We start from the raw sequence: 13,413 nt of genomic DNA on the forward strand, positions 1-13,413 counted from the left end.
TGAGGTGGCTGGGGCATCTGATTTGGATGCCTCCCGCACGCCTCCCCGGTGAGGTGTTCTGGACACCTCCCACTGGGAGGAGACACCGGGGACGACCCAGGACACGCTGGAGAGACTATGTCTTTTGGCTGGCCTGGGAACGCCTCGGGATCCCTTCAGAAGAGCTGGATGAAGTGGCTGGGGAGAGGAAAGTCTGGGCGTCCCTGCTAAAGCTACTGCCCCCTCCACCCGACCTCGGATAAGTGGTAGAAAATTGATGGATGGATACATCGCCGAACCATTTTAATGGATGTGGCAAAAAACTGTTTCTTTTGTTCAGACCACTATTGTTGTCACATTGTTGCACCTGGGGAGGAGATTGAGTTTTTAGATAGTGCTGTATCTCCAAGGACAAAGCCAGAACTCACTTTACTCTCTATTATGTTCAAAATTTGTTTCTATCTCCAGAGTGCACATAACACTCTAATGCTGGCACAGACTTAGCCTGTTTGTGAAGGAATGAAGACACACAATTACAGTGGGGATGGCGTCATGGCATGTTCCATGTTGTGCTGAAGGACATTTGGCTGAATGGTAGAACAGAATATAGCGTCTCCACAGCCATTAGACTCAGCAATATGTCCTGAGTTGTATGCTAATTGCTAAATAAATAAATAAATAAAACAATAAATAAATGTTGGGGGTGTGTTCAGGGCTCCCGGTAGGGTAGATAAGATGTTCCACACCAAACTCCTTCAAGCATGACTTTATGGACCTTGCCATTCCAAACTGTTCCCACAAATATTATACAAATCCAAAGGTTTGTATAGGAACACCCCCCTACCCAAACCCCAAATACTACTATGTTTTAAGAAAGCGAACAGGCTCATTTGTGTTAACTGCAAGTCGGGTTGTTTTATAAATCACCGCACCACACCTCACACCAAATGAATGAATGAATAAATAAATAAATAAATAATCTAAAAGAACCAGGGATTATTCAGAGGTCTAGGATATGTGAATTTATTTTATTTTACATCTATTTCCTGAGTTTTGTGTATACTGCATATTTATAGTATACTCTGTTCTGCTATAGTTACTAGTGACTTGTTTGTTTATATGTGCCCTGCGATTGGCTAGCAATCAGTTCAGGGTGTTCCCCGCCTCCTGCCCGATGATAGCTGGGATAGGCTCCAGCGCTCCCCCTTGTGAGGATAAGCGGCTCAGAAAATGGATGAATGGATTAAGAATGGCCGTAAAAAATGTATTTAACCTGAATGTTTGCCTGCCAGAACTGGATCACAGGTAGCCCCCTAAAATTTGTGGCAAAGGTGTGACAATATTGTGAAAATCCCCAAATAGTACTGTCATCATGTAACCATAATGAAACTGCTGCTTAGCTTCTATAGCCTGCAGCCTAAAACATCGGTGCAAAGAGATAACAATCGTGGGAAAAAAACACAAATGTGTATGTTTCCAACTGCAGTTTGTTATTTTTCTTGATTTCACAAGACATCTTTTGTGTGTCTAAATCCAGAAGTGTTTCATTGTAATTTAACAAAAAGCTACTTTCTTCAAAAACGACCCTTCACTAAATTCTGACAATAACTTGACCTTTCTATTCACTCTTTACCTCATAACTTAGAGTTAAGGCACTGTTTGTGTGTTTCTGGTTGGCCCTAACATAAATAACACAGTTAGCGTTAAGTGTTATACACGAAGAGTATGTTGTACTGGGACCAGGTGTTAAGATGATAAGGTTGAACAACTCCCACAGCTCTTAATCTCTCCACTGTCTCTATTGAACATAGTTTGAGGGAATAACAAGGAAACATCATCTTTGTGTGTCTAAGGGTTTGTTCTTCCCTGGAAGGAAGACATACACATAGTGCACACAAAAGTGGGACAAGAAAAATAATGTCAGGGATAAATTGCATTTCTATTGTAGCTTACCAGGTGAGGTCAAAGGTCTGCATTTTTGATGCTGCGCTTGGACTGAGCATCTTAGCACGACGACGGGCGCTGGAAACAGTCACCATGACAACCCGACACAACACAACTGAATTGACCTGCAAGTGGATGACAGCATTAGCATCGTCTCCAAAAAAAAAACTGACTACATAGCTACACTTGGCCTCAAGCAAACATTGAGAGACACGAGAAGGCTTGCCTTCTTACGAATACTCCAACAGGTGCACAATCTTTTGTGTCTTCTGCAGTGATCACTTTTTTTAATATTAATCTTTAATAATTTCTGAAGCTCAGTCTAAAAAGATTTTGCATTAGGGGTCAAAGGCAGAGAATTATCATAGAGCCTTAGAGCAGTACATAGAACACCCACAAATACATATCTATTGCAGGCATCTTTCACTCTCACACCTCTTTTCCATGCAATACAAAGGAAATCTAGCCTATAGCAAATATAATCACACAATTTCAAAATAATTACTGATATCACATACGTATGCACAGAATGAAACAGACACGCATGCACATGCACACACGCACACGCACACACAGGTGCACACACAAAGATGTATAAATTCTTGGGGATTAAATGGAATCACATACCGCCAAAACAAATATCACAGGTCCCACAAAAGACCAAATTGTGCCAGTCTTTAGATTGAGCCAGCAGTGTCCATCGGCCTTGTACTCATTCACTGTAGCTGACAGTGTCACAACAACTATTAGAACAGGTAGTCCTGCAAAACAATTCAATAAAAGCGCATTAAGCATGGCTGTGGTGTTAGAATAAAATATGCAACATGTTTAAAGACATATTTACAGAACAGTGACTGCTTTGGGATCTCATGATTGGACTATTTAGTCTGTTCTTCATCGCCAAGCCTATTTTGTCTAACACTCAGCACATCTGCATGGAGAGCTACAGGAAACATCTCAATCTTGTTGTGCTTATTCACATTCTGTTCTCTTTTCCTCATGCGATATAACACATAGTGACACAATTAGGGACATGAACATGGACAGCTGCAGGATGTTTTACAAAGGCTAAAGACTGGGTTAAGGTTGCCATAAAACATAACAATTTCAAAAAAGCATGTCGCATGTTAATACTCACTTTGTACTATACATTTCTAAGTAGATTTTGTAGGTTTGTGTAAGCACGATCAAAGCTACAACCACTTATTTACTATTATTATTATTATTATTTTAGTGCTCTGGCAAATTATGATGTACGAGTACTCTAAAGGAGACTTCTCTGTCTCTCACCACCTCCTCCAATCGGACTGGGAGGACTACGAGATGTTCCCATACCAGATGTGAGACATGAGTCTGTCCACCATTTCCCAGTTTTGCCCTACGTTCTCATCCAGGTTTGACATGCCCGAACATCTTACCCAGTAGGGGTTCAGGAGGTTTTTGAAATAAATGCCTAGGCATGCTCAAATGCCTTCTCTCAATGTGGAAGAGTAGTGGCTCTCTTCTGACTGCGTCCTGAATGATCAAGGTCCTTGCATTATCTTGATGGTCGAGCCTCAACATGCTGCAGAAACAAAAAATATTTCCAATACTTCTGGAAGAGTCCAAGCCTGTGCTCAGGTTATACAGTGAGCGAATGGCTTATAGAGAAAGCCCCAGGGTCCCATCCTCCTGGAGCAACTCAACAGAACACTACAAGGGGTGCCCCTTGTCGAATGCCTTCCAAATCCAGTACAGTACATGTGAACTGGGTCGGCTCCCATGCAGCTTCCAGTATCATGGCAAGGGTACAGTACTTGGCCAGATTTATGTAGCCAGAATAAAAGCTCACACTGTCAGTGCCAACATACTGTAGATGTGAAAGTCTCCCAGTAGAACAAGACCTCCTTCCACCTTCCTCCACCACCTTCCAGTGCTTTACCAAGGGACTCTAAAGACATACAGTATAGGTACTATGAATTGCTGTTTGCCATGTAAACGTCAGATCCAGTTTCTGACCCTAAAGGCATGGGGAACAAATCCTCACGTTCACCGGTAATGACACCAACTTGTGACAAGGGAGCATTAATAACCCACAACTCACTGTTACCTCTCTTTGGTGGAAAGTATGTGCAGAGTGAAATCAAACCCCTCTCAACTTCCAAAGCCTATGCTGTAAGTAGTAATAATAGTGAGTAGCTTGACCATCGACATGCGATCTCTCTTCCCAGCACATATATACTGTATATGGAACGGTGTGAGACTGGTTAGCACATCCGCCTCACAGTTCTGAGGACAAATCCGGCCTCGGCTGTGTGGTGTTTACATGTTCTCCCCATGCCTGTGTGGGTTTTCTCCGGGCACTCCGGTTTCCTCCCACATCCCAAAAACATGCATGATAGTTGATTAAAGACTCTAAATTCCCCATAGGTGTGAATGTGAGTGAGAACGGAAGTTTGTTTCTATGTGGTGTCTCGCCCAAAGTCAACTGGGATAGGCTCCAGCACGCCCGCGACCCAAGTGAGGATAAGGGATACAGCAAATATATATATATATATATATATATATATATATATATATATATACACACACACAGAGGGGCTGAAATAAATATTTAACTCGTCACCATTTTTCTCGTTAAATACAGTATATTTACAAAGAAAGTAGAACAAATAAGATGAGAAATTAATCTCTCTCTCTCTCTCTCTCTCTCTCTCTCTCTCTCTCTCGCTCTCTCTCTCCCTCTCTCTCTCTCTCGCTCTCTCTCTCTCTGTGTTTTTGTGTGTGTGTGTGTGTGTTTGTGCGTGTGCACGTGTGTGGAAATATATATATGGTCGCCAGCCAATCGCAGGGCACATATAAACATATAATAATATACACAGGCGGCACGGTGCATGACTGGTTAGAGCATCAGCCTCACAGTTCTGAGGACCGGGGTTCAATCCCCGGCTCCGCCTGTGTGGAGTTTCCATGTTCTGCCCGTGCCTGCGTGAGTTTTCTCCGGGGACTCCGGTTTCCTCCCACATCCCAAAAACATGCATGAATTGGAGACTCTAAATTGCCCGTAGGTGTGAATGTGAGTGCGAATGCTTGTTTGTTTGTATGTGCCCTTGATTGGCTGGCAACCAGTTCAGGGTGTACCCCGCCTCCTGCGGATAGGCTACAGCACGCCCGCGACCCTAGTGAGGAGAAGCTGCTCAGAAAATGGATGGATGGATAATATACACAGTGTGTGTGTGTGTGTGTTTATATATATATATATATATATATATATATATATATATATATATATACGCCTGCAACCATCGGGCCCGGTTGGGCACAGCCGGAAAGGAAAAGGACAAAACACATTACACTTCAGGGAAGATTTATTTTTTTTCACATTGTTGCATGCTATACTGATAGTATTAATCCATCCATCCATTCTCAAAATAGCTTATCATTTTCAGGGTCACGGGGTGCTGGAGTCTATCCCAGCTAACTTTGGGCAAATGGTGGACGATACCTTGAAGTGGTCGGCAGCCAGTCAATGGGCACATATACTGACGAGACGGACAACCATTCAGACTTACTTTCACACCATCACTGAGTGGGAACTGAACCCACGCAATGGGTCAGGTAATGAATGAGGAAGTGGCCATACCTAAATTATGATTGAAACTATTCACGTGACCATAATCAACATGCGTGCGTAATTCTGACTGACATGGACGCGTGAGCATGATTGACATGCAGCCATGAGCGTGATTGACATGCAGGCATGAGCATGATTGACATGCAGGCATGAGCGTGATTGACATGCGCGTGTGAGTGTGACTGACATGCGTGCATGAGCGTGCCCCTCCTGGAAGCCGTCACCTTATTGTGGTGGATGGGTTTGTGTGTCCCAATGATCCTCGGAGCTAAGTTGTCTGGGGCGTCACGCCCCTGGTAGGGTCATCCATGGCAAACAGGTCCTAGGTGAGGGACCAGACAAAGCTAGACTAAAAGACTCCTATGATGAAAAATATAAGTGGATCGAGGTTTCCCTTGCCTGGATGCGTGTCACCGGGGCCCACCTCTGGAGCCAAGCCTGGAGGTGGGGCTCGAAGGCGAGCGCCTCGTGGCCGGGCCTGCACCCACGGCCCGAAAGGGTAACGTGGGTCCCCCATCCCATGGGCTCACCACCTATGGGAAGGTCCAAAGGCAGGGACCTTGGCGATCCAATCCCTGGCTACAGAAGCTGGCTCTAGGGACATGGAATGTCACCTCTCTGGCACGGAAGGAGCCCGAGCTGGTGTGTGAGGTCGAGAAGTTCCGACTAGATATAGTCGGACTCGCCTCCACACACAGCTTGGGCTCTGGTACCAGTCCTTTCGAGAGGGGTTGGACTCTCTTCCACTCTGGAGATGCCCACGGTGAGAGCAGGTGTGGGTATACTTATTGCCCCCCGGTTTGGCGCCTGTACGTTGGGGTTTACCCCGGTGGATGAGAGGGTAGCCTCCCTCCGCCTTCGGGTGGGGGTACGGGTCCTGACTGTTGTTTGTGCCTATGCCTAGCAGTTCAGAGTACCCACCCTTTTTGGAGTCCTTGTTGGGGGTGCTGGATAGCACTCCCACTGGGGACTCCATCGTTCTGCTGGGGGACTTCAATGCTCACGTGGGCAATGACAGTGAGACCTGGAAGGGCGTGATTGGGAGGAACGGCCCCCCCCCGATCAGAACCCGAGCTGTGTTCTGACACAGTAGGTCGCAGTTCAATGATCGACTTTGTGGTCGTGTCATCGGACTTGCGGCCGCATGTCTTGGACACTCGGGTGAAGAGAGGGGCGGAGCTGTCAACTGATCACCACCTGGTGGTCAGTTGGCTCCGATGGTGGGGGAAGATGCCGGTCCGACGTGGCAGGCACAAACGTATTGTGCCGCGCTTCCATTCCTGAGGCGGCCGACTGGAGCTGTCGCCGTAAAGTTGTCGGTGCCTGTCGTGGCGGCAATCCCCGAACCCGTTGGTGGAAACTGACGGTGAGAGATACCGTCAAGCTGAAGAAGGAGTCCTATTGGGCCTTTTTGGCCTGTGGGACTCCTTAGGCAGCTGATGGGTACCAGCTGGGCAAGCGGAATGCAGCTTTGGTGTCGCTGAAGCAAATACTCGGGTATGGGAGGAATTCGGTGTGACCATGGAGAAAGACTTCCGGACGACTTCGAGAAATTTCTGGTCCACCATCCGGCGTCTCAGGAGGGGGAAGCAGTGCACCACCAACACTGTGTATAGTGGAGATGGGGTGCTGCTTACCTCGACTCGGGACGTTGTGAGCCGGTGGGGAGAATACTTCAAAGCCCTCCTCAATTCCACCGACACGCCTTCCCACGAGGAAGCAGAGTCTGGGTTCTCTGAGGCGGGCTCTCATATCTCTGGGCTTGAGGTCAGCGAGGTGGTTATAAAGCTCCTCAGTGTCAAGGCCCTGGGGGTGGATGAGATTCGCCCAGAGTTCCTAAAGGCTCTGGATGTTGTGGGGCTGTCCTGGTTGACACGCCTCTGCAACATCGCGTGGACATCGGGGACAGTGCCTCTGGATTGGCAGACTGGATTGACAGACTGGGGTGGTGGTCTCCCTTTTTAAAGAGGAATCACACTCCTCCGCCTCCCTGGTAAGGTCTATTCAGTGGTGCTGGAGAGGATGGTCCATCGGGAAGTCGAATCTCAGATTCATGAGGAGCAGTGTGGTTTTCGTCCTGGCCGTGGAACAGTGGGCCAGCTCTACACCCTCAGCAGGGTCCTCGAGGGTGCATGGGAGTTCGCCCAACCAGTCTACATGTGTTTTGTGGACTTGGAGAAGGCATTCGACGGTGTCCCTCGAGGAGTCCTGTGGGGGTTGCTTCGGGAGTATGGGGTTCCGAACCCCTTAATGTGGGCTGTTCGGTCCCTGTACGACCGCAGTCAGAGTTTGGTCCGTCGTTTCCGGTGAGGGTTGGACTCCACCAAAGCTGCCCTTTGTCACAGATTCTGTTGAATTTTTATGGACAGAATTTCAAGTTTCAAGGCGCAGCCGAGGCAGAGAGGGGCTCCGGTTTGATGGCCTCAGTATTGCATCTCTGGTTTTTGAAGATGATGTTGTTTTGTTGGCTTCATCAAGCCATGATCTCCATCTCTCACTGGAGCAGTTCGCAGCAGAGTGTGAAGCAGCTGGGATGAGACTCAGCACCTCCAAATCTGAGACCATGGTCCTCAGTCGGAAAAGGGTGGCATACCCTCTCCAGGTCGGGGATGAGATCCTGCTCCAAATGGAGGAGTTCAAGTATCTTGGGGTCTTGTTCACGAGTGAGGGAAGAATGGAACGGGAGATCAACAGGCGGATCGGTGCAGCGTCTGCAGTGATGTGGACTTTGTATCGGTCCGTTGTAGCAAAGAAGGAGCTAAGCCAAAAGACGAAGCTCTTAATTTACTGGTCGATCTACGTTCCTACCCTCACCTATGGTCACGAGCTGTGGGTTGTGACCGAAAGAACAAGATCCCGGATACAAGCGGCCAAAATGAGTTTCCTCCACAGGGTGTCCGGGCTCTCCCTTAGAGATAGGGTGAGAAGCTGGGTCATCCGGGAGGATCTCAGAGTAGAGCCACTGCTCCTCCACATCGAGAGGAGCCAGATGAGGTGGCTGAGGCATCTGATTCGGATGCCCCCCGGACGCCTCCCCGGTGAGGTGTTCCGGACACCTCCCACCGGGAGGAGACCCCGGGGACGACCCAGGACACGCTGGAGAGACTACGTCTTTCGGCTGGCCTGGGAACGCCTCGGGATCCCCCCGGAAGAGCTCGATGAAGTGGCTGGGGAAAGGGAAGTCTGGGCGTGACGTGTGCTCGAACGCGATCGACATGCGCGCATGAGCGTGATTGACATGCACGCATGAGTGCCAGGGACTTGAGCACATGAGCATGACTGACATGTGTGTTAGTGTCAGTGACATGCATTCGTGAGTGTGTTTGAGTTGTGTTTATGAGAGCAAGACATTCAGTTGTTCATACGAGAGCATTTGACTAGTATTTATGAGAGCATTTGACAAGTGTTTGTGAGCGAAAAATCTCAGTATTGCGTATGAGAGTTTTTCAGTAGAGTGTACAGTATGTGTTATGTTCGTAGTTGGTGTTATGTTCCTAGTTGTCATTTGGTTTGATTGTCTTTCAGTTCCCTTAGTGAGCGTTTGTGGGCGAAGTCGGCGTCGATGTATTGTTGGTTTAACTACCTTTTTTGTCGTTGCTTTTTGGTTGTACTTTTGTATTATTTGTTACCATGTTTATCGTGCATCTCTTGTTTAGTAAAACACTCTATTCATTCTTGGGATCCTTCACACACAGCTTGTACACTCCTGACAGTATGAGAGCATTTGAATCGTAAGTGTGACAGCTAATCCTGAATAATTTTGGCCTTTCATAATAAATATATAATAATAATACATAACTATGACAATATGACAAACATGTTCGTAATGCCATTATCTCATCATGTCTTTTTCAGTGTCACTGGTTAGTATGAAAAGCTTTAACAACTGCCAGCGAGTGGACAACAGCATGTTAGTGGACCTCACTACACTGAAAAAACAGTCCTTTGAATTTATGTAATTTCAACATGTACTGCACGGTGATGACTGGTTAGCACATCTGCCTCACAGTTCTGAGGACCCGGGACTATATAAAATCAGTGTATTATTATTATTATTATTATTATCCATCCATCCATTCATTTTCTTGGGCTTATCTGAGATCAGGTCGCGGGGGCAGTAGTTTAAGCAGCGACACCCAGACTTCCCTCTCCCTGGCCACTTCATCCAGGGGGGATCCCGAGACGTTCCCAGGCCAGCTTGGGCCGTCCCTGCTTGCATTCTAGGTTCAGCTCACAACACACCCAAAGTTGCTCTAATTGATTCCGGTGCAGACGATAGTTTCATTCATGAAGGTATAATACATCAGCTCCAACTCACTCTCCAACCGCTCATGTCTGTCTCCAAAGAAAGTCACAGCCCTGAATGGCCGAATCATCTCCTCTGTCACCCACCAAACAGTGCCAATCACCTTGCTCATTTACAGAAATCACAGTGGGAACATCTCTCTTTTTGTTATCCCTTCCCCTGGTACCCCATTAGTCCTCAGAATTACCAAGCCAAAAAACACAACCCCACCATAGGCTGGACGCACTTGGCAATCACCGGATGGAGCCCTAACTGCCACTCGCAATGCCTGCTCTCAGCTGTACCACCCTGTGGTAAAACACCACGCTCTTCCACACCTGTTGACCTCTCCCGAGTCCCTGAGAAATATCATGATCTCTCGACGGTGTTTGTAAAGACCTGGCCATTTCTCTACCCCCCACCGCTCATATGACTGTGCAATTAATCTGCTGCCGGGGGCCCCTCTTCCCACCAGCCGTCTCTTCAACCTTTCCCGACCTGAGAAAAAGGCAATGGAGGACTATATCCACGACTTTCTGGTTTCCGGACTCATTTGACCTTCCTCGTCTCCAGCAGGGACTTTTTTGTTGAAAAGAAAGACACCACTCTCCGCCCATGTATCGACTACCGTGGACTCAATGACATCACTGTGACAAATAACTCTCCGCTTCCCCTCATCGATCCCTCGTTTGAACCCCTCTGTCACGCCCAGATATTCACCAAATTGGACCTACGAAACGCCTACCACCTCATCCATATCCGAGAGGGGGATGAATGGAAAACTGCTTTCAATACCCCACTTTGAATACCAAGTCATGCCGATCGGATTAACCAACGACCCTGCTGTCTTCCAAACCTTCATTAATGACGATCTTTGTGATATGTTGAACCGGTTTGTTTTTGTTTATTTGGATGACATTCTCATTTTTACCCGCTCCCCTGAAGAACATCGCAGACATGTATGCCAAGTCCTCGAGCGCCTCCTTGAAAACCGCCTGTATGTCAAACCCGAAAAGTGTGAATTCCACCTCTCCTCCATACACAGGCTACATCATCTCCAAAGGACAACTACAACCGGACACTGCCCTGATCCAAGCAGTCGTTAACTGGCCCACTCCCACCAACCGCAAAGAACTACCTTTCCTTGGATTCGCCAACTTCTACCGTCGATTCATCCCTAATTACAACAAGGTCGCTATTCCCCTCACCAGCCTCACATCCACCAGCTCCTCCTTTCAGTGGACCCCGGCAGCATCCCAAGCATTCAGTCAACTCTAGACCCTGTTCACCAGTGCTCACATTCTTCGCCACTCCGACCCCTCCCTCCAGTTCATGGTCGCCTGTCCCCTGCCGAGAGGAACTACGACGTCAGCAACTGAGAGCTGCTGGCCATTATATGGGCCTTGGAAGAGTGGAGGCACTGGCTGGTGGGGACTGAAATGCCGTTTATCATTTGGACTGACCACAAGAATCTCGCTTACCTCAGTTCCGCCAAACGCCTTAATCCCCGACAAACTCGCTGTGCCCTCTTCTTGAGCAGGTTTAATTTCAGTCTCTCCTTCCTTGCTGGTTCCCGAAATAGCAAACCCCCCCCACCCACGCCCAGTCCTGAAGAACAGGAAACTATCCTTCCTTCCTAGTGCTTCGTAGGAGCAGCCACTTGGAAAATCGAACAGGTGGTTAAGGAGGCTCAAAAGACTCATCCGGATCCCAAGACCGGGCCTCCAAACAGCCTGTTTGTACCCGATTCCGCAGGCTCTGACGTCATTCAGTGGTCCCACAACTCCAAACTCACTTGTCATCCCTGCATTAATCCGGCAGCACTTTTGGTGGCCCAGCCTTGGTAAAGACACCCAGGAGTTCGTCCAAGCCTGCTCCGGCTGTGCCCGAGGGAAGTCTTCACACCTGCCCCCAGCTGGTCTCTTGCCTATCTCAAGCCGCCCTTGGTGCCATATCGCTCTGAACTTGGTTACCGGCCTACCCCCCTCTGAAGGTAACGCTGTCATTCTCACTATTGTCGATCGCTTTTCCTAATATGTCCATTACGTACCCCTCCCCAAACTACCATCTGCGTTCGAAACTGCTAACCTTGTCCAGCATGTCTTTAGACTCCAAGGTATCCCTATCGACGAGGTCCTCAGTTCTCATTCCTGGTCTGGAAGGAATTCTGTAAAGCGGTGGGTGCAGCAGCCAGCTTGTGCTCAGGATACCATCCGTAGACCAACGGCCAGACGGAGTGGGCGAATCAGTCCCTGGAATCAAACTTATGAGCACAACCCCTCTCCCCGACTGACCAAAACATCCATCCATTCATACATTTTTCTGAACCGCTTATCCTCCCTAGGGTCATGGGTGTGCTGGAGCCTATCCCAGGTGACTCTGGGCAAGAGGTGGGGTACACCGTGAACTGGTCGCCAGCCAATCGCAGGGCACATACAGTATAAACAAACAACCATTTGCACTCACATTCACACCCACGGGCAATTTAGAGTTTTCAATTAACCTACCATGCATGTTTTTGGGATGTGGGAGGAAACCGGAGTACCTAGAGAAACCCCACACAGGCGTGGGGAGAACATGCAAACTCCACACAGGCGAGGCCGGAAATGTGAAGCAGATGTGCTAACCAGTCGGCCACTGTGCCGCCACTTTCCCAACACTGATCCTGTATTATTTCACATCGCAGGTCACCTTGCTGCCTGACCAAAACATGTCAATGTCAATTGTGTTGGTAACTGCACTGGTGGACAATAGTAAGAAATGAAGTATAAGCTTACCCCAGCCAATGATGTAGTACAATTTCATTCTGCGGTCCTCACTGATGTTGACAGACACAACTTTACTCCACAATAGCAAACCTTCCACCAGCATCCAGGAAAAAGAGGCCATGAAGAAGAGATGAAGCAATGCTGTCACCACAAAACATGCACCCTGCAAGAATCGAAGTGTAGAGAAATAATGACGCTGTTACAACAGATGGTTTTATTCTCAATCTGTTTTAGCTGTTGAATGTCTGTTTAGCAGCAGTGCAATTGGATGTTGTGTACTACACATCTAAAGCAACAGTTTTACAGTGATAACATAGTAATTTTACCTTAACCCAGATCATACATTTTCGACATACAGTATAATATTAGTGGCAAAGCCTGGACTATGTGTTTGTCACACACAAAAATGGTGTTGTCCTGATCAAGCAAGGCTTACTGAACACAGGGTGATATTACCCTAATCACTGCTTCAGCTTTGTTACCCTTAAAGTTAATTGGACATTGAATATTAAAGAGGTGTTTTCTATTTCATGCATTGTGTGTTCAGGAAACAAAGTCTTGCAGTAAAATATTACGGGGCAGACCACTTTTTGTTGAGTGTACAAAAAATAATTGGGCCACTTAGGTTACAGGTTTTAGACTGGCCAAATCAATCTCCAGGTTTAAACCCTCTACAGCATGCATCACAAAAGAGTAATGCAAAGGTTTGGTGATGTCAGTGCTTGCTTAATACAGTTATTACAAGCAACTAGTTACAAATTCTTATCCTCCATTCACAAGGGACGTGAAACGAATTTTCATCTCATGTCCCTGGCACCAGTTTG

General features: G+C 47.4%; 1 protein-coding gene across 3 annotated transcripts in view; it reads right to left on the reverse strand.

Moving 5' to 3' along the window:
• Positions 1-13,413, reverse strand: part of adgrd2 (adhesion G protein-coupled receptor D2) — a 69,707-nt gene that overhangs the window by 23,909 nt on the left and 32,385 nt on the right. For all 3 annotated transcript variants that reach the window (XR_009787564.1, XR_009787565.1, XM_061766351.1), the window contains exons 16-18: positions 12,599-12,752; positions 2,551-2,684; positions 1,933-2,048 (exon numbers count right to left, since the gene is read on the reverse strand). Coding sequence is in view for 1 of the 3 variants with exons in the window: in XM_061766351.1 (XP_061622335.1) it covers positions 1,933-2,048; positions 2,551-2,684; positions 12,599-12,752 (404 nt within the window). In the remaining 2 variants the exon portion in view is untranslated. The remainder of the gene's footprint in view (positions 1-1,932; positions 2,049-2,550; positions 2,685-12,598; positions 12,753-13,413) is intronic.

Source organism: Phyllopteryx taeniolatus, chromosome 3 (assembly GCF_024500385.1).
Source record: "Phyllopteryx taeniolatus isolate TA_2022b chromosome 3, UOR_Ptae_1.2, whole genome shotgun sequence".
In the NCBI taxonomy this organism is placed as follows: domain Eukaryota; kingdom Metazoa; phylum Chordata; class Actinopteri; order Syngnathiformes; family Syngnathidae; genus Phyllopteryx; species Phyllopteryx taeniolatus.